The sequence below is a fragment of the Nelumbo lutea genome, chromosome 2, assembly GCF_056320005.1.
Source record: "Nelumbo lutea isolate HS-2025 chromosome 2, American lotus-T2T, whole genome shotgun sequence".
NCBI lineage: Eukaryota > Viridiplantae > Streptophyta > Magnoliopsida > Proteales > Nelumbonaceae > Nelumbo > Nelumbo lutea.
In genome coordinates, this window is record NC_142685.1 from 14632502 (window position 1) to 14654104 (window position 21603).

General features: G+C 40.8%; 2 protein-coding genes across 3 annotated transcripts; one reads left to right on the plus strand and one right to left on the minus strand.

Annotated features, from left to right (window-relative positions):
• Positions 1-1211: 1211 nt before the first annotated feature.
• Positions 1212-9852, plus strand: LOC148868728 (transcription factor PCL1-like). Of its 2 annotated transcripts, none has more exons than XR_016107081.1 (3): positions 1212-2896; positions 9336-9428; positions 9597-9852. XR_016107081.1 is itself a non-coding variant. In XM_088968995.1 (3 exons), exons 1-3 carry the CDS (start codon positions 1907-1909, stop codon positions 9662-9664), a joined length of 1065 nt encoding a protein of 354 aa, XP_088825121.1. In that variant the 5' UTR covers positions 1212-1906; the 3' UTR covers positions 9665-9852. The 2 variants fall into 2 exon arrangements, 1 of the variants encoding a protein (XP_088825121.1); XM_088968995.1 differs by having other exon boundaries at positions 1212-2810.
• Positions 9853-11274: 1422 nt separating this feature from the next.
• On the minus strand, positions 11275-12589 carry LOC148868729 (thaumatin-like protein). The gene is made up of 2 exons (XM_088968013.1): positions 12317-12589; positions 11275-12225 (listed from the first exon to the last, which is right to left on the minus strand). Exons 1-2 carry the CDS (start codon positions 12381-12383, stop codon positions 11531-11533), a joined length of 762 nt encoding a protein of 253 aa, XP_088824139.1. The 5' UTR covers positions 12384-12589; the 3' UTR covers positions 11275-11530.
• Positions 12590-21603: the final 9014 nt, after the last annotated feature.

The window sequence follows — 21603 nt, forward strand, 5'->3', positions numbered from 1 at the left end:
GTTGAACCGAATACAAAAAGACAAAATACTTAAAGCACATTACACTCGTTCTCTTCCTCGGTTCCTCCTCCTCCTCTTCTTATTCTTTCATGTGTTTTGATATCGACGATGGGCCTGGGGATGAGTCTGATCTCAAGATCCAGACTCGAAACTGATATCTTGGAATGAAGACGATGGCAGTCCCTGCAATGGGAATGAACGCGACCCCAAAACCAACCGGGTCTCCGAGATTGTTCCTGATGGATTCTCTCTATCTGGGCGTATTGGCCGAGGAGTTCTCCAACTGCAATTCCTTCGCAAACTATCCCTCTCAAACAACAGTTTCACCGGGACCATAAACCCAAGTCTTGCACGACTTGAGGGCCTGCGGGTCATTGATCTTAGTGATAACAGCATATCAGGACCAATACCAGATGATTCTTTTTTTTTTTTTCCGGTCAATGTGGTTCTTTAAGAGAAATGTCCTTTGCGAGGAACAACTTGTCAGGACAGATCCCACAGAATTCGGGCTTGTGTTCAACCCTCGCCACTCTTCACTTCTCCTCCAATAAGCTATATATCTGGCCTTCGATCACTTGATCTTTTAGATAATCTACTAGAGGGCAACCGCTCATGCCTCTGTGGTTCTGCTGTCAACCGCTCATGCCTTGCCGTCCTTCCCAAATCAATTGTCCTTAACCCTAACTCATCTTCTGATTCCTCTGGCATGGGTTCATTCTCTCCTAATCTCTGTCACAAGAAGATCATCCTCAGCATCTCTGACCTAATTGCAATTGGTGCTGCCATCATGATTGTCTTTGGTGTGATTGCTGTGATTGAAGAAGAAGGAAGAGGAGGAGAACGCATCAACTTGATTTCGTGCCGCTGTCGGTGGCTTCTGTGTTCAGTGAGATCGCCGGTCGCAGGTGGATGCTTCTGGGCTGGGGGTTGGCGGAAGAAAGTATGGAGGATGAATAGTACAAGGTGCGTTTTTAAGTTTTTTTGTCTTTCCATATTCGGGTCAACCGGATTCTTTTTAACTAACAGCTTAAACGTCTGTTAAAATTAGTAAAATTTAAATACGCCGACGTGGGAATTTGTGATTGGCGGGTTCACGCGTCCAGTGCACAGAACTTTTAAAGTTGTTATTAGAAAATGATAAAACAAAAAAAAAAAAAACGTAAAAGGGGAAATTGGAAGTGCATGTGCATGTGCGCCAGACATGAGAGAACTGGACTTGTCCTCCAACAGCCGAACTGTATCATTTATGTACGGGCACTACAGTAGAGAGTCTGATCTGATGTGATGGCGGTGATGCCATGGTAGAACTGCAGAATACAAGTGAGGAGAAAATGTAAACAAATAAAAGTTACAACTTACGACAGTGTAAAATTACCAAAAAATCCGGCTATCGGCGTAAGACGTCCACGTGGGCAGTGGGGTTGGAATCAGATTTGCACTTTTTAATCTGCTGTTTTCTTCTTTCGCTCCATTCAGAAAAAGAGAAATGATTTGCTGCGAATCTTGCAAAATATCTTCTGTTTTCTTCTTCTTCTTCGCTCTTCTCTCTTCCATTCCATTCCATTCCATTCCATGACATACCATAAAACATATAAAACATTAAAACATTAACATGAGACATGAGTCCGCCTCCCAAATCTTCTCTTTCATCTCCAAAACTAAACACACCTCCATTTTCATTTTCTTCTCGTCAACATATACGTATATATACTCTCTTATTTTTTAGATTAAAATGTAAAGTTTTTCCTTCTCCCATGAATCCTGCTGGTTTCTATAAACCCTAATTTCTTCTCTCCTTCCCGGCTCTATAGTTTTGGTTGATCCAAAGTTCGTCCATATCATTTCTTTATTTGTTTCGAAGCCCCAATTCTTCTTTCTGATTCCTGCAAAAAAATCAACCAAAGGAATGGGAGACGAAGTTCATACGAACGAATACGAAAACGGTATTGACGGTGGAGACGGGGAACGAGTGCTCGAATGGGAAGCTGGCTTGCCCAGCGCAGATGATCTTACGCCCTTGTCTCAGCCTTTGATCCCACCGGAGATTGCTTCCGCCTTCAGTATAACCCCCGTGCCTTGTCCAAGCATGCTCGATGTGAATCATGCGTCGCAAAACACGATATCTATCCTCTATCTACAGTCGTCCCTGTCTTTCTCTTCCTACCACCTCAAGTCGTTGCCTTCTTTCATCGAGGACAGTACCCGTGATGCCATGGTCGTTGAAGGGGAAGAAAATGATGCCGGTTGTTCTACCAAGGACGGTTCCGATTCCCGTAAGGTAAGGAGGCTTGAGAACGCTGAAGAGGCGGATTCGACCTTGCCGACGGAGAATTCCATGGAAGATCCGTCTGCCCGGACCTTGAAGAGGCCCCGGTTGGTTTGGACTCCTCAGCTTCACAAGCGATTTGTCGATGCCGTGGCGCATCTGGGTATCAAGAACGCTGTGCCCAAGACGATCATGCAATTGATGAACGTAGAGGGTCTCACGCGGGAGAACGTCGCCAGCCACCTCCAGAAGTATCGCCTCTATCTGAAGAGGATGCAGGGGTTGTCCAACGAAGGCCCATCCACATCCGACCATCTTTTTGCATCGACGCCTGTGCCCCAGAGCTTGCACGAGCCGCCTGGCCACGGGCACATGCCACTTCCCATTCCTTATCCAGCATCCCTGATGCCTACGCCGGTCCTTGGCATGGCCCATGGTCACGACCATATGGGGGTTCCAGTCGGAAATCCGGGTGCTACAACCTATCACGGTTTCGAGTCGCATCCCTATAACATGTTCAGGGAGCAGCAGCGAGATTGGTCTGGTAATAAGTTCGGTTCTGTTGTATCATATCCTCATGTCACTCCTAATGATAAATAAAATTCTCAGATTTTCATTCACACCAGAGAGGTGAATCTCTCAATCTTCTTCATCTTTTATTATTCTTATTTTTCATTTCTACCATTCCTTGTAATTCTGCATTTTCATATGACAATACCGAATTGATGGTGGATGGAATGAGCCAAAAGCTATGGTTTTCTTTTACGATATTACTATTTTGGTAGCCCCCTGTTTTAGAAAATTTTGCTTGTTTCTTGCATGTTCAATTCTATATATTTTTCCTTCTTCAATAAATTGATAAATTGAGAAATGCAGTTTTTATCTATAATTTTAAACTAAATGAATAGTTGCAGGATGTCCTAAATTAGTCCTCTACCTTGAAACAAGCACCAGGGTAAGTGATCTACGAGTACACGACCTGACAAAGATTTGTTTTCTTTAAATGTTTTAGTTGTGTGTTTTCAGTTCCTTGGGCAATTACCGCAGATTTTACTAATAAAGAACATTTACCTTCTGATGAGGGCAGATTTGGCCCTCCATTAAAATTGTGATACGTGGCACCTTGTGACAACTAGGAAAACACCCATCCAACAAACTTACGAAGTTGGTGACCCACCCGGGCACCAGTCTGGCCGGCCTGGCGCGACCTGCGCGCGCCCTGACGCGCGCCTGCGCGACCTACGCGACGCGCGCGCGGCCTGCACGAACTGTGCACGACCTGGCCGACCTGGACCAGCCTAGCGCATGATCCGGCCAAGGCGCCAGCTTGACGACCTGATCTAGACACTGACCCGTCGACTGACACAGGCGCCAGTTTGACGACCTGATCTAGACACTGTCCCGCCGACTGACACAGGCGCCGACCTGACGACCTGGCATAGACACTGACCCGCCGACTGACGCAGGCACCCCTCTGACAACCTAGCCCTGGCGCCGACCTGGCCGCCTGACACAAGCGCCAACTTGACGACCTCGAAGAGTTCACCACCGTACCCCGGTTCTGACAAGATGCGACGAGTCTTACCGTTTGGAGGCTTTTCACCCACCTAACCCGCGAGGACTCCGGTATATAAAGACCTCACCCCCCAAAGGGGAAGGGGATGAAAAAGAAAGGGAAGTAACCCTACTCTCTAGCTCTCTCATATTATCTTCAAAGCTCTCTACAATAAGAGTGCTAACTTAAGCATCGGAGAGCCCCCCACTAGGAAAATACCCCCGGGACCTCCGATTCAGTTCTCGCAGGTCCTTCAGCTCCCGCCGCCTACGAAGAGGAGGGAGAGATGCAATTCTCGGAAGTCCCTCAGCTCCCGCCGCCTACAAGGAGGAGGAAGAGATGGAGTTCTCGGAGGTCCCCTAGCTCCCGCCACCTACAAAGAGGAGGAAAAGATGGAGTTCTCGTAGGTCTCTCAGCTCCCGCCACCTACAAAGAGGAGGAAAAGATGGAATTCTCGCAGGTCTCTCAGCTCCCGCCACCTACAAAGAGGAGGAAAAGATGGAGTTCTCGCAGGTCTCTCAGCTCCTGCCACCTACAAAGAGGAGGAAAAGATGAAGTTCTCGCAGGTCCCTCATCTCCCGCAGCCTACAAAGGAAAGAAGACCACCTCATGCTGAGGGCAGTCGGATTGCGCCGCACCAGGGAGCTCCAACATTCTTTAAGGCATCGGCCGCCTAGTAGGCAGTTCGCCCCAAGGCAGTTCGCCCCCAAGCAGTTCGCCACCAAGGCAGTTCGCCCCAAGGCAGTTTGCCCCCAGGCAGTTCGCCACCAAGGCAGTTCGCCCCCAGGCAGTTCTTCACCAGGCAGTTCGCCACCAGGCAGTTCGCCCCCAGGCAGTTCGTCACTAGGGAGTTCGCCACCAGGCAGTTCGCCACCAAGCAGTTCGCCCCCAGGCAGTTCGCCCCAGGCGGTTCGCCACCAAGGCAGTTCGCCCCCAGGCAGTTCGTCGCCAAGGCAGTTCGCCTCCAGGGAGTTCGCCACCAGGCAGTTCGCCACCAAGGCATTTCGCCACCAAGTAGCTCGTCACTAAGGCACGCCACCACCGTGGCCGAAAATGGCTACATCAATTGGCGCCATCTGTGGGAACCCGCTACAAAAAGCTAAGTTCTCATCCTACCAAAGCTAAGTTCTCATTTTGCCAAAACTAAGTCCTCACTATTTAGAAATTGGAGCTATCGCTTTATAGTTTACATTTTTTATGAACTCAGAGACTATGTAGGGAGCTAACGGACTAAGTAGCTCTACCAACCTTACTTTCAATTCAGATAATGCCACATCAGTCCTCTCCGCAAGGTCCCCCCTACAAAGATGAGCTCTTCGTGGCTTCCGCGGGAGTTGGCGGCCAACTGGCTACATAGGTGCCCTTACTGGTCGAGCCTTCCAAGGCTCCCGTGTGAGCTGGCAACCTAAAGTTAGTGGTGTTGCCCCCGAAGGTCGAGCCTCTAGTAGTTTCTTGTAGGAGTAGGTGACCGGCATTACGAAGCTGATGCAAGCCAAGCCTACGGGCCACCTCACTGCTCAAGACCCGGCCGCCTCTCTGGCACGGGCAAAAGTAAAAAAAGAGTAGAGTATGAGTCGCTCCCAAAAGCCTACAGGCCACATTACTGCTTAAGACCCGGTCGCCTCTCCGGCACGAGCAAAAGTAACAAAAGAGTAGACTACGAGTCACTCCCAAAAGCCTACGGGTCGCATTACTGCTTAAGACCCGGTCGCCTCTCCGGCACGGGCAAAAGTCAAAAAAAGAGTAGACTACGAGTCGCTCCCAAAAGCCTACGAGCCGCATTACTGCTTAAAACCCGGTCACCTCTCCGGCACGGGCAAAAGTCAAAAAAAGAGTAGACTACGAGTCGCTCCCAAAAGCCTACGAGCCACATTACTGCTCAAGACCCGGTCGGCTCTCCGGAACAGGCAAAGTAAAAAAAAAAAAAGACTACGAGTCGCTCCCAAAGCCTACAGGCCATACTAGTAATTGGATCAGCACTTACTAGCTCATCGACTTACGAGCCAAAAGAAATCTACTCCCTTCGCTGAGTTACTATCAGCTCGGGAGTGGGGGGCTATTGATGAGGGCAGATTTGGCCCTCCAGTAAAATTGTGACACGTGGCACCTCGTGACAACTAAGAAAACACCCAGCCAACAAACTTACGAAGTTGGTGACCCACCCGGGCACCAGCCTGGCCAGCCTGGCGCGACCTGCGCGCGGCCTGACGCGCGCCTGCGCGACCTGCGCATGGTCTGCGCGACCGCGCCGACCTGGACCAGCCTAGCGCATGATCCGGCCAAGGCGCCAGCTTGACGACCTGATCTAGACACTGACCCGCCGACTGACACAGGCGCCGACCTGACGACCTGGCATAGACACTGACCCGCCGACTGACGCAGGTGCCGACCTGACGACCTGGCATAGACACTGACCCGCCGACTGACGCAGGCACCCCTCTGACAACCTAGCCCAGGCGCCGACCTGGCCGCCTGACACAAGCGCCAGCTTGATGACCTCGAGGAGTTCACCACCGTACCCCGGTTCTGACAGGATGCGACGAGTCTTACCGTTTAGAGGCTTTTCACCCACCTAACCCGCGAGGACTCCGGTATATAAAGACCTCACCCCCTAAAGGGGAAGGAGATGGAAAAGAAAGGGAAGTAACCCTACTCTCTAGCTCTCTCATATTATCTTCAAAGCTCTCTACAATAAGAGTGCTAACTTAAGCATTGGAGAGCCCCCCACTGGGAAAATACCCCCGGGACCTCCGATTCAGTTCTCGCAGGTCCTTCAGCTCCCGCCGCCTACGAAGAGGAGGGAGAGATGCAGTTCTCGGAAGTCCCTCAGCTCCCGCCGCCTACAAGGAGGAGGAAGAGATGGAGTTCTCGGAGGTCCCCTAGCTCCCGCCACCTACAAAGAGGAGGAAAAGATGGAGTTCTCGCAGGTCTCTCAGCTCCCGCCACCTACAAAGAGGAGGAAAAGATGGAGTTCTCGCAAGTCTCTCAGCTCCCGCCACCTACAAAGAGGAGGAAAAGATGAAGTTCTCGCAGGTCCCTCATCTCCCGCCACCTACAAAGAGGAGGAAAAGATGGAGTTCTCGCAGGTCTCTCAGCTTCTGCCACCTACAAAGAGGAGGAAAAGATGGAGTTCTCGCAAGTCTCTCAGCTCCCGCCACCTACAAAGAGGAGGAAAAGATGAAGTTCTCGCAGGTCCCTCATCTCCTGTAGCCTACAAAGGAAAGAAGACCACCTCATGCTGAGGGCAGTCGGATTGCGCCGCACCAGGGTGCTCCAACATTCTTTAAGGCATCGGCCGCCTAGTAGGGAGTTCGCCACTAAGGCAGTTCGCCCCCAGGCAGTTCGTCACCAAGGCAGTTCGCCCCCAGGCAGTTCGCCACCAGACAGTTTGCCCCCAGGCAGTTCGCCCTAGGCGGTTCGCCCCCAGGGAGTTCGTCACCAAGGCAGTTCGCCACCAGGGAGTTCGCCACCAGGCAGTTCGCCCCCAGGCAGTTCGCCACCAAGGCAGTTCGCCACCAAGTAGCTCGTCACTAAGGCACGCCACCACCGGGTCGAATAACGAGGTACTTTGCCAAAAAAATTTTACATCACAAAACATTGGTACGTGGCCGAAAACGGCTACATCACCTTCTTCTTTGAATTTGTTATATGTTTCGTTCCTTTTATGATCATAATATTTAGCTCATTGCTTCACTTTTTTCCTTGGTAATTAAGAAAATGTAATGGACGGTGAAGAGAAACGTCTAGCATTGGGAGAAAGGAGTTCCTAACACTGAATTAGGAATTAACAATTTTCATTGCTGTATATCCAGAAGGTTCTATTTTTGAGTCACATATGAGGATTTTTGAGTCACTTTAGGAGTTAACTACCACCTGGGAGATGTGAATTTCACAATATTTAGTAAGTAATACAATTTTTCAATTTGGTTAACAGCAATTATGTACTGAGTACCAGAATTGAAATACCATTTGCAAGTAATGTATAGTGTTTATCTCTAAACATCATATATATCATAGTTGCAAACTCAAATGGAGCCTTTTTATGTGAAGAATTTCACACTCATGGTGCAAGTACAATGGAAGTGCATTAAAATTTTGTTAATGTGTACTATTGAATGAAAGGGGAGTTATCCCTATATGCAAACAAGAATACTGCCTAGCCTTGTACTAAAAATCAAGGGTTAGCAAATAGAAGATCTAAATTCTGCCATGAATATAGCATCTCAATATGCACAGGTGAAAGGGTATTCCATTAATCTGCTTAAGAAAAGACAACAGAACATCTGCTTTCTTTAATTAGTAGAAGTTGCAAAAGCTTTTCTGCATTCAACAATGAAAGCAATAATCTCTAAAGAAACTTCACCAACTTACTGAAAACCAAGATGTCCAGATGAGAACAATGACAAGATACAGTTATGGGAAATAAGGATACAACTATATTTCCTAATATCACAGACATGGAATGGGTACAAGTATAACATTTAATATGTTTATATCATGCTTCTGTATCTAATTTTTTAATCTAAGTGTCATTTCTCATTATTTCTATCTTGCCAAATTTAATTGAGCTTCTAACATATACAGATGCTTTATAATATCATCATCATCTAAGCCTTGTCCCAAACATAAGGGGTCAGACTGCATGAATCCTGTTTCACCAATCTGCTCTGTTCAGATGCTTTATGACATGATGATTTGTTAAAACACACCGTTTTACATCTTCTAAAAGTATTGATGCTATAAAGTACATTCTAGAAGTGTCATTGCTGTATCCAATATTGTATCAAGTACATATCTAAAAAAAAAATTGACAAATGCTATTGCCCGTACAAAACGGGTATAGTTCTGTTTGGAATGAAGAAACCTTGGAAATTTTGATGAGATGGTACAGAGTTTACACTAACTGCACTTTATGTAATGAGGAAGTGGAATCTGTTGATCATTTATTTTTGAATTGTTCTTTTGCTAAAGGCTTGTACAGGGGTTAGACTGCGTACATCTGTCCCTCCCTAGACCCCGCATTGTTGGGAGCCTCATGGACTGGGCTGCCCTTTTGCTAGAAGGCTGTGCTCTAAAGTGTTGGACATTTTTAGACTCCACATTTGTTTTCTGAAATCTGTGGTGGATTTCTTAACTAGTTGGAAGCTGTAGGATCTGAGCAAAAAAGGAAAAGTAGTTTGGAAAGTGATACTTTTGGCAACTTTTTAGGCTGTGTGGAAAGAAATGCCAGAATCTTTCAAGATTTGGAAAAAAAAGAAAAAAGAAGGGAAATTTATAAAGGAATTGTGGGGTTGAATTCAATCTTGGGTTGCAGTGAATAGAGTTTTCACAGATATACCATACAACTCTTTTTTGAATGCTGTTTTGTTATTTTGTAATTCTTAACCAATACTTTCTGTACAGGTGAAGCTAGTAAAGTAGTAAGTGCACAGCTTCTTGCTTGTCTTCTATGAAGTGATTTTTATCTTTTCCTTTTTCTGTGGGTTTGGTATAATTTTTTAAGATATTTTTCAGGGTTTGATGCTGGAAGAAGGTGTCTTTTATTTGTTACAAGTGACGGAGGTGCTCGATGTTATAATGAGAATGATGGCAATGAAGTGCTTGAAGGTATGGTTCATAGAGCTTCTTGTTTTTTTTACCTATTTTTAGGTGACACAAATTAATTCAAAAACTTGTGAATCTGTAGATGAAAGAGGACTTAAATTGATTTAGGCCATAGTGCTCCCTTTTTTTTCTTGGTGCATACAGACTCTGAGATTCATTCTTACTTTACAGGTAATATTTGGAGTCCAATATGGATGCGTTATTTGCATGTGAACTATAAAATGAGGCGCTTTTTGTAATATTGCAGATGGATCAAATAGAAAATTGATAAATGCCAGTGATATCCTCTGTTTCTGCCCCTATTGTATATGTTTTTTTTTATCAACCCCATCCACTGTACAGGACTAATCAGTTTATTCTCAAGAATCATCTTCAGGATGTTGTAAGAGCATGTTATGATTGGGATACTTCATGTTATTTTCAAGAACCATCTCTCCCTTATCTATCCAAAAAAAAATCTCTCATCCCCTAGACACAAGAAACCCTTTCAATTATAGACTGGGATGGCAATGGTACCAAACAGGTTTCTCCTCTAAACGTTGAAACTTGCACCACCAGGATATTTGTTCAAGTAACCACAACTGTTTAGAGTATTTGTTCTTTCATGATACCTCTGATTTTCTTTCATTTTGTTTTGCCCCAATATTTTCATTCTTCATTCCAGCCAATGGAGTCATCACAAGGACTCTTTATCCGTATCTGCTAATGTATTGAAGGATGTAGCTTGCATATCAACCTCACCCTTGTTTCTGCAAATCCGTTCTCCCGCATAATGAGAGCGGCAATATTTTATGAGTACCCCTGGTTTTCTGATTGCCGGTTGTTACAGCAGAATAGAACAGTTCACTATATCAGCAGTTGTTACAGCAAATGGTCTCAGTTGTTACAGCAAGTGGTTTAATGGTTGCTCGATGTGACTAAGGCCAGTTTTCCGTTATCAGTCTCTTTCAACTGTTAGGAAGTTGTTGGGCATGATTGATCAATGGTTCAATACTTTTTTTGGTAATGAATAGTTCAATACTTCAAATCTGTCGAATTTGTCCCATTGGGCTTAGTTTGGAAAGAGTACAAATATAAATATGTAGAGTGCAAAGCCTTATATTTTGTATTATTTTGCATGTATTTGTACTGTACATCTCAAAAGCGGCAAAATTTGGTTAAAAAAAAAGTTATAGTTTTCTCATTTACCCAAAATTTCCCTTTTCTTGAAGCACAGATTAGCATACTGTCTTATAGTGCTATTAATTTGGTGATTTTTCGCGTTAGATATGTGGGAATCTTCTTTTGGGTGGTTCCCTTTCTATCAATGTAAAGGGGTGTGGTGGCCTATAATCCAGCATTACATTGCTTTTTGTTCAAGAGCAGAAAATGAGTCTTTGATCGTCAGTGTAATTGTCTCAGATAGAAAAAGAGTATTGGGTTGAATATTTTGCCTTCATCTTTTGTTACTGGTAGGTAGTATTGACATGGAAATGGAGAGAAAAGGTAGATGCAATGCAGGTAAGCTGCGAATTGATGAGATTAAGCAACCCCACCCCCACAGCACCATTTTTCAGGTCAAAAAAGGGTAATTGACTTCTAGAAGACTCGGAAACTAGGAAGCAGCACTGTGAGCAATATGTTGTTGATTGGAAGATTTAATGAGTGACATGAGGTTAGACTTTAGAGAGGAGGAAATAGAGCAGGGCTATTACAATAGCTTACTTAATGGATATGCACATCTTTTTTAACTTTGGGAGTATTTGTGATCGAGTTGTTGAGATTCAAAGATGGTATCGGTATTGGTATATACTCCATTGGTCTGTCTATACAGGAGTTAATAGCGGATGTTTTAGTTTTAACACCAGAATTAAAGATTCCCTTGGGCCAATTTAATTTTACAGCACAAGATAAAAATAAATTCTAGTAAAAATGGGGGAGGGACGAGGGAGACCCCAAAGTGTAAAACATCTTTAGCGCGCAAATGACAAACAATAAGAAGCTAATAAACTAAAACGTCCCATACTTGAGATGGCATAATAAAGAAACGAAACGGCCCTGAAAGAAAAACAACTAGTAGAATAAATAAATTTCTTAATTTCATGCATACATGTGATGTGGTCAAGTCAAGCCTGATTTGGAGTGGGAGGGCAGAAGGTAATAAGATAACGAGGCGCCCTGCATTTGTGAAGGCTGGTTGAATCGTCGAAGGCAAAGGTGTAGGCCCGTGGGCAGATGGCCTTAAAGACATGAGCGAAGATGGTGGGCTTGCAAGCATTTGGATTGGCATAGTCCCCAGTGCAACAGTACTTGGCCGATCTCATCGCCACGCAAGCGCTCTTGCATCCCACAATCCTGTCTCCTCGCTTCACTTCCAACGCCGACGGGCAGCACACATTCAAATCAGCCTCACACGCCGCAATGCCGCACCCAATGCCACCACCCCCACCCCCTACTGGAACCATTGACACTGGAAGGTTGAATCCATCCACCAAACTCACGTCATAGTAGTGTAGGGGCGAACTGGAAGTTCCGAGCGTCATCTCCACAACTGTTGCCGGAGGCACTCCACCTATTCCCCTGCAATTCACAAGGCCTCCACAGTCTCCCGTCTCGCACGACCCTTTGCCGTTTTCGTCAAAGCAACACCCCTGCCTACCCCATATCCTCCCTGACCACTTATCAGGTACGTCGACTACAGACTCCTCGCCACTGTTGAGATGGAAGCCACCGTCGTTGGGGGTTGGCTGGCCTATAGTACCAAGGATCCCGGGCCAAACGCTCTCATTGCAGTTATTTACAATTATGAGTTGAATCCCATCTGTAATCGAACACCAATATAAAAACAATGTCAGTTTGTTGCTAATACTTAATATCGATCAGAGAGAGAGATAATGAAAGAGAGACGGTACTTGCAAAGGAGAGGGAGATGGAAAGATAAAGAAGGAAGGAGAGGAGACGTGAGAGAGTCGGAGTCATTTAGTTCTCTCTCTGAAATCTGAATGTGGCGGAGTTGGTTCAAGTATTTATGGCTATATATGCGAGTAAATTAAAGATGAAAGAGAGGAGGGGAGAGAGTGGTAGAGAGCGGCGTTCTCTTTTGTTTCGTTTCGCCAGTCGCCACCATGAAATGTTTAGGCAACCGCAATGGCAATATTGTTACTTGCAATGCAAGTGGAACGGTTTATGAAGAGAAGAAGAGGAGCACTTCCCGGTCTAATCGGTGCTTTTATTTTCATTTACCTAATTTTATTATTTTTCCTTTTTCATCTTTTCCTCTCTCTCTCTTCACTTTTACACTGCAAAAAGAATATATTCCTTGCTTTAATTGGTGGGGCTTTCTTTCAGTTAACAATCTTCTTAATTTATTATGGGGAAACTTTCATTGACCTCCATTTATTAGACTAATATTAGCTTTAGGCTGCAAATTTCAACCTGTCTGGTGGGATATCACAAGCCAATGCTGCACCTTTTTACCATCTGTTGTTAGGTTCCTTCCCTTTATACATGTGATCAACTAGATTATTATTAAATCATTTAAGAAAAAAGGATTTGGGGTTTTACCATATAATAGAGACCTTGGATACCAAAATTGCTCTGCTAAACCCAGTTGCTTAAAAATCTGGAGACAGGGCAAAATCCAATCTCTGAAATTTTCCTGGTAAGGTGCTCTAGCCACTAGGTGATCACTGTACATAGAGAGAAGTGAGATAAGTCTTGAGATTATCGGTTAATCTAAGGAATTAGGTGGGAAAAATAAAAGAAAGAATGAAAAATGGTGACCACATCATACAAAACATCTTCATTTTATCAAAAGGGAAATCAAGGAAATTTAGAGTAATTCTTGAAACTGCTCATGCAACAGAAAGTGCATGTGCCATGTGGGTTAAACATCTAAGAGAAAAAGGTAGAAATCATGAATTAAAGAATACAATCATATGCGTCCCACTATGTCATGCATCCTTGTAAGCATAAGATTGTCTCCCACTCCAATGCATATTTCATTCAGTTCATGCAAGGTTGTCCTAGACAAAGTTGAAAGTTTTCCTGCGAAAAATAAGTAGAAGTAATTACTAATTACAGTTCATCAAATATACTAATATATGATTTTTTATAAGGATGGCCTTAGAAGTTTAAACCCATATGTAGGTAGGTAATAATTAAGGAACAGAAACCATGATCTAGCGTCATTAAGGGCCCATTTGATGTGTCTTTTCGGGCAGTCTTTTGGCTGTTTACAAGTAGGGTAGACTGATTTTTTGTTTATTCCCATTTAATTCATGGAATATCTAACTGCCAAAAGTTGAAACGCGAAAAGACACTAAAAGCCCATTTTGGGCTGATTTTGAGAAAAATCCAAATGAAGCTTTTTGCATAGTTTGCATTTTATTCTCACACGGAAAGATATAGAAAGGTGCATGAAAATATGTGTATCTGTCAAACTAGCTTCAGACTGCTTAGATCTTCATGCAAAAGCTCAATTTGTCTTTTGACTATTAGAACTAACCGAAGATCCTCCAAAAAAAAATCTGCCAAATTGACCCTAAATCAACAAGTTAAACAAACAAAAACTGGATAGGATTATAACAAATGACTTAATTGGTCTAGGCGTAAGATAGCCCTCTCGCTCTTCTCCTTGTATAATAAATACCACCCATAAGCCCATCAATCAACTGGTGCTGAATTGAATAGTTCTTTGTGTTACAAGTGCATAATGAATTGAATAGTAGGAATTATATAGTATATACTTCTTTCAAAAAGAAGAGGTGCATGCAGAATCGTAAGTCATTCCAAGTCCAACCTGATTTTCACTTTCTGCCAGAAGTGGTGAAAATACGAAGTTGAATAAGACATAACTGTCAGGAAATGGGGTCACTAAAACTTGAAGGAGAAGCTCTGAGGTGTGCTATTTTTATAATGTTATTTGCTCCCCACTCAGTTTCATTGAATTTGCTATTGAGTTAGAGGCAAATCCGTTCACAGGATACAATAAAGCCTTGGGCGAAAATCAAACATTTGCACACACACGCGGGTGCGAGTAAAGTGCAAACAAAGTGTGCCTTTAAAGCACCTCATTGCCCTGCACATACACACGTGCATTGCAGGGTAACAAGCCTCCATACTCTCATCTCTTTATTTAAGGAGTGTAAGTCAACTCCTGATAAAAAACCCAAAACAAAACTTGCAATTTTCCAATGTGAGAAGCTCAAATCTATTGGATTTAATCTCTAATGAATCACTACAATTCTTCGCCAAAGAATCACTACAAACTTCTCTTCTATGACTAGCTTAGCTATGTTTGGTTACAACTCTATTCCAAAGAACCACTACTTCAAGAATGAAATTCTTTTCTGAAGATTCAATACGAGCCAAAATAAATTAATTCCAACCCTTTTCATGAATTCAAATTTAAAAAGTGATTCTTAAAATCTTAAAATTTATCATAACAAGATTTCTACAAAACATTCCAAAGGCAGTTTAATTTAACTAAACCTCCGAGTTCTACCGTGGAGATACTTTTGGCTTGTGAAGTACGTAGTTGGTAAAGTGCAAAGGATCATAAATAAGAAAGTAACAGAAATTAATAAATTTTGCAGATTAATGTTTTGTTTGGTTTGATAGAAAATAAAAAAGTAACAGAAATTTGAGAAAAAGTTAAAAAATTATAAAAACTCTTAAATAAATTTTTCTTAACTTTTTATTTCTCATTTATTTTCTATCAACCCAAACACAGCCATAAGGTGTGATTGATTTGCATGTAAAATAAAATTAGGACCTTAAATGTTTTGGGTCGGGTTGGGAGATATTGGAACCTGGAGATAAATATAAAGGTGGATAGAGTTAGTTCTATATAAGAATGTTTTAAAAATCAATGTGGAATTAGAAGTGCTTGACCATCGGTTTATGAGTCAGCGGTTTGAATGGATGGCCTGTTTTAATTTAAAATTAAAATATTAATTAAAAAATGGCTAAAATTATTGTCCACGTCAAATGGGTCAGCAGTTCAACTGTTACGAATAATGGGTCATTGATCAAGTCAAACAGTTTTGGAAAAAAAAATGGATTAAATGTGAAACAGAACCGATTGTTTGGACTATTCCCAATCCAAATAGTCTGATCGTCCAGGTCAACTACGGTTTTGAGTCATCATCTAGGATTTATTTAAGGGTTTCTAGCATATAAGGTCAACTTTTGGGGCTTAATATCAATAAAAGTAATATATTTAAAAAAATAAAAATATGTTAACTTTTAAAAATAATATCAATAAAGGGCAAAAATATTGTTCATCTTCTTCTTCTTACCATTTGTTCACCAGAGCTTCCGTCCGCCACCACCCACCACCGCCGCCCGTTGCTTCCTCTGCCTCTGGCAATGTTGTCGAAGGTGGCCAAAGGCAAAGGTGGCGGCGGTGGCACTGGTGGTCATTCCTCTGCTCGCTGTCACCGCCACCTCTGTCTCCACCCATCTTTGACAACGTTGTCAGAGGCAAAGGTGGCGGTATTGGACAGAGAAACCACTAGTGCCACTGCCGCCACCTTTGCCTCCGGAAACCTCCAGCAATGTTGTCGGAGGCAAAAGCGAAGGTGGGAGGAGGCGGTGGCAGGCAATAGCGGACGGTGGTGGCGGGTAGTAGCGGGCGGCGGCTCTAAAGAACAAATGGCAAGAAGAAAAAAATGAATAATATTTTTGCCCTTTATTAATATTATTTTTAAAAACTTAACTTGAAATTTTTTTAAATATATTACTTTTATTAATATTAAACCTCAAAGTTGCCCTTATATGCTATTACTCCTTTATTTTATTAAGGGACAAATCAATGTCCTAACAATAAATACCCAACTCGTTTTTTAAGTGAGTTTTGGATTGAACAAGCAACCTACAAGATACAAAGTGGGTGGAGTGGGGTGGATGGGTGGGTCAGGCTGGCCAAGATTCCGTGCAAAAACAAATATGTACGGTTCAAACATTCCGTGTGACTGGTTCATAAATACAAACTGGTTTAATTTTTTACTAATAACTTTTGTATTCCAATCAAATTAGTACAAAACTACAAATAGTCCTACCAAGATCGAAATCCACCTTTTTGCATTAACCAACTATGAATCCAAAACTTATATCCAAAATATTGATACAAATTTTGTATCAATGATTAGTATAAGCATGTCTTAAAAGTTGTAATAGTGCCATTACAGACGTGTATTCATCAAACACTTGTAAAATTAAATTAGAGTACATTCATGCATGGTTTTCAAAACTGGACCGAAAAACCCGGGACCGATTAGGTGATCGGTTCTGTTTTTCCCCAAAATCGGATTTTTGTCAAAAATTATTGATTTTGGTCAGCAAACCACTGATCTGGGTAGTCGTTCGAACCATTTGAATGATTTTGATATTTTTTTGTTTTTTTTTTTAATTTTTTGTCAGAATGAACCGATTATTCGGTTTGAGCGATCAGACTATTCAACCCAGAAACCGGACCCCTGACCAGTTCTAATGAATCAATTTTTTGGGCTAAGTACCTCGTCGTTTGGTCTACTTCCAAGTGGTCGATGACTTAGAGGCCGAAGTGAAGAACTTTTGCTGGATGAGGACCTGGATGCCGAGCTAAGGACAAATTAGGTGCCATGCTGACTGAGCCAAACTGGGCAGGTTAGGTGCCAAACTGACTGGGCCAAGCTGCATATTAGGTGACGAGCCGACCAGAGGGCCAAGTTGATTAGAGTGTCGAGCTAACTGGTGGCGAACTATATTGATTGTTGAGGTTCGTAGTTCTTTAGAGACCTACAAGGAATCAATGTCAGAGGACCCGAGGTGGCTAACCCGGCGAGTTCGCTCCAATGATTAAATTAGTACTCTCATAGTAGATTGCAAGCTAAAAATCACAAAAGTATGAGAGTTGGAATATGCTTATTTGCCCCCATCATGTCATTGGGGTTGGTGCCTTTATATAGGCATTGTTTGGCGTGGGCGTAACGCACCATATCCGAAATTTTCGAGAGGTTTCCTAAGTGTTCCGAGATTCTCGGAGGCAACCGCCATGAACGTTGACCACCCTCCGGATCGTTCGGTACGTGAGCCAACTTCCAAGGATCGTGGGAGTGTTGGGATATGCATGCTGAATTTTTCGATGAGTACATCTCACAGGTCGCTAGGTCGACGCCTGTGCCAGGTCGCCAGTTGGGACACCATCATCTTGGCTAAGACAAGTTGTTGCCTAAATGATTCTGGATGTCACCTAGTTGTTCCGATATGCCACGTATCACAATGTCATTGGAGGGCCAAATCTGCCATCATCAGGTTAGTTCTCTGGATAAGTTTTAAAAACCTTGCATTCATGTACCGATTGAGCATTTAAACAACAAATAAATGCAGCCTAAAATTAGTTGGTTTCACGGTTTCTCGGGTGAATTGGCCAACCGAATAATTGAACCATTTACCCACATTCGGCTCTAGTTATTAGGTCTCCAAAGTTCCAAGTGCATTGTTTACCTGAAATGTTTTACAAATGATCGGATTCAGTCCCCACAATACCATATTTACATTGTGTTTACAGTATTTTACAGCCGTGTATTAGAAATATATCCGTACTTGAATATATTTTTCATGGGAAGATATTCTCAAAATCAGAATGGGCCAACTGGCATTCCCCCATTTGAGGAAATGGCCATTCCCTACCCCTCCCTTGGAATGAAATAAAAAATCTTATTCTTTTTTATTCTAATTCCCATTTGAGGAAATGGCCATTCCCTACACCTCCCTTGAAATGGCCATTCCCTACACCTAAAATTTTAATTTACATAAATGCACAACTCAAAAGATTGTGAATAAGGTAAATATTACACCTTAGTCGGGCTTAACGAGCACGAACAACTGAATGCAGCCCACCCATTAGATTCAGTATGATGGTTTGGGTGTGTGTGCCCCACTTATAAATTAAATTAGCAGGGATGCACGGAAAAATCTAAAAGATTTAATAATTTTATTTTTTATTTAATGTTGATTTATAAAATTAATTTTTGTTAATTGAATATAAACAAATATTTTTTAATAAATTTAGTTTTATTAATAATTTATAGTAATTTTAATAATTTTTTTTCTTTTTATTATTTTTAAATGAAATTTTGATTAACTTTAAATAAATAATAATAATTATAAAATCTAACATTTTTATTAATTCCACTAGTAATTAACAATTATATAGGAATGACAACGGGGTGGGTTCAGGGCAGGGCACCCCATCCATTTCCCTGCCCCATAGTCAAGACACTTTACTCCATCCCCGTCCCGTCCCCAGTGTCACGTGGGTTCAGGGCAAGATAACCACTCAATGTCGGGCGAGTTTAGGGGCAAGGCACCCCACTTCTCATCAAAGATGGAGAATCCTCGAATTTCCCTATCCCGTCCCCAGTATTGGGTGGGTTCAAGTTGAGGTGTAAATTGGGTTGTGCTGGGTCGGCACGACACGAACCGCATGTGGCCCGCTCAAAGTGCTAGTCGTGCCATGCTGGCCCACGAGGCATCCCGGGCCATGCCTCCCTCCTCTAGGATAATTTGGAGGGTCGGTTTGGCACGGCCTACAGCCCGTGTCGTGCCGTGGTTTGGGCTGGTCCATGAATTGGGCCTTGGGCCTTGTGCTAAGCCATGCCGCACACCAAGCCAAGCTCAAGGCAAGGCACCCACTCCCCGTCCACGGTATTTAAAATTGGACTAGATAGGGATCCATTCTAGGGTCGAATGGTCCGACTGTTTGGTCCGAACGGATGACTTGCTTTGACAAAAAAATTAGAAAAACAAAACAAGGACAAAAATTGTTGTCCAGGTTGATGGTTTGACTGCCCAGGTCAACAGTTCACTAACCAAGTAAACAATTTTTGGACAAAAAGCGGTTTTGAGGTGAAACGGTGTCCGACCCAATTTTTTTGGTCTAATCATCTGGTTTGATCTAGTTTTGAAAATATTGTCCCCGTCAACCCAATATTCAATTTGATGATAGAAATGATCAAAATGATATATTGAGTATCAATCACATGGTAAATTTCTATTATTGTTGATTGAAATATTTAATAAATTTTCATTCAGTCAGACCTGAATCCCCATCCCCGACCCTGACCTCGATCGAGGATTCCTATTAATCCTCGTCCCCGCCCCCGCCCCTGCCCTGCCAAAACAATCCCCATCCCCTACCCCATTGGGTCAGGGAAGTCAGGTCCCCGTCGGGGATGGGGAAATTGTCATCCCTAAAAGTGTGTTCTAATAAATGACCCTAATAGAAACACACAAGAGTATATAATTGTTTTATATTTTTAACTTTTTAAATAATTAATAATTATTCATATTTTATATACTACTTTTAATAAATGTTTTATAATACAAAAATGATATTAACTAATTTCAGTTAGGTTTATTTATCAAACTGATGAAACCAACCAACCCAATTAACTCGACCCGAGTTGGTCGGTTTTCTAGTATTTTAGGTTGGCTTTGGTTAAAAAATTTCCCACTTCAACCAAGTTGGATCAATTCTTCAAATATAATTTTTAATATGAAAAGTGGGAACTTTCCCATATTTCTTAGTCTAAAATGTTTTATATCATAAATCTAATTTTTAAATTTATTATTTAATAAACACACTATAATTTTTAAAATTAAATTAAATTCTTAAGTTTAAATCTTTTAAACAGACTGACCAAACCAATACAACTTAAGTGGGTCGATTTTCACAAAAGGTTAGCCGGTTTCAGCTAACCAACTCCCTAACCTGACTAGGTCAATTTGGTGACGAAATAGCCTACGACCGCATTAAACCAACTCATGAACACTCATAATTTCAGCTAAATTAATAGTCATATCTCTAATAAATAACAATAGTTTAATCTCCAATAATTATTGAAAATTTATAACAAAAATACACAATTATTGAAAATATATATAATGAAAACTACAATAATTATAAAAATTACAAAAATACAATAAATACTAAAAATATATTAACTTAGTCAATAAATAGTATAATCTCAAATAATAGTTTAATCTCTACTAAATATTAATCAATAACTTATAACATAAACACAATAAATACAATAAGTACAATAAATTAAATTTAAAATTTTCACAATAGTAATTTAATCTCCAATAATTATTGATTTTTCTATTAAATAACTAAACAAAATATATTTATACATACTTATTGAAAATACAATTATCACAAAAGACAATAAATATTAATTTTAGTATATATAATTATATAATAAATCTAGATTAAGAGTTTAAAATTATTATTAATAAATATTATTTTTTTGAAAGTTATTTTCTCATATTATTACTTGATATAAGTGAATTTAATTATTTACAATATTATGTAAAAATATTAAATTATTATTATTTTTGATATTATGTTATAATTATTTTTCTACTTTTTAGATTTTTTTTAAATTTATTTATTTTAACTATTTAAAATCTAGTTATGATAAATATTTTTTTATTTAAAATATTTAGTTATTTAAATACTTAAATAATATGTAAAAAATTTAAGTTTTAAATATTAATTGTTTGTTGAATTTAATTATCCATAACATCATAATTTATACTATGATTACATAATTTCATTATTAAATTTGTAATATATTAAATTATTATTAATTTAACTATATGTTATATTTATTTTTTGTTATTTGAATGTTATTTATTTAAAGCCATTACATATTATTAATTATTTTAAAACATTAAAATTGATAATTTCGAAAAAATAATTTAAATTGTTATTACATAATTTCGTGATATATTTTATGAAAATATAAAATTATTTTTTGTATTTTTAATAAAATTTTTAAAGTTATTTTATGATTTTGTTAGAATATTTAAATAATTTTTAATTTTTTAATCCAAAATTTCTTTAGATAGATATAGATAAAAAGTAGGGGAGAGGATAAATAAGAATTAGAGATAATTTAGGAGATAAACTCTATACTAAATTAGAGATAAATAGGAATTAGAGATAATTTAGAAGATAAATAGGAATTAGAGATAATTTTGGAGCAAATGAGGGATAATGGGGGAGGTAGTTTAGAAGTAATTTTAGGAGGAGATTATTTAGGTTATTGAGAAAGTGTTTCTCATTGATTGTTTAAAAAATAACATAAAATTAAGAAAATCAAAAAAAAGAAAAAAATATATAAATAATTTCTATCAAAAGAGACAT

What these genes read in the sequence shown, in the direction of transcription:
- LOC148868728 (XM_088968995.1), top strand. Translation starts at nt 1,907, where the DNA reads ATGGGAGACGAAGTTCATACGAACGAATACGAAAACGGTATTGACGGT. An exon ending in GCAGCAGCGAGATTGGTCTG is followed by an intron (nt 2,811 to 9,335) that starts GTAATAAGTTCG and finishes GATATTTTTCAG; the next exon opens with GGTTTGATGCTGGAAGAAGG. An exon ending in TGGCAATGAAGTGCTTGAAG is followed by an intron (nt 9,429 to 9,596) that starts GTATGGTTCATA and finishes CTTACTTTACAG; the next exon opens with GTAATATTTGGAGTCCAATA.
- LOC148868729 (XM_088968013.1), bottom strand. Translation starts at nt 12,383, where the DNA reads ATGACTCCGACTCTCTCACGTCTCCTCTCCTTCCTTCTTTATCTTTCC. An exon ending in CATCTCCCTCTCCTTTGCAA is followed by an intron (nt 12,226 to 12,316) that starts GTACCGTCTCTC and finishes GTTCGATTACAG; the next exon opens with ATGGGATTCAACTCATAATT.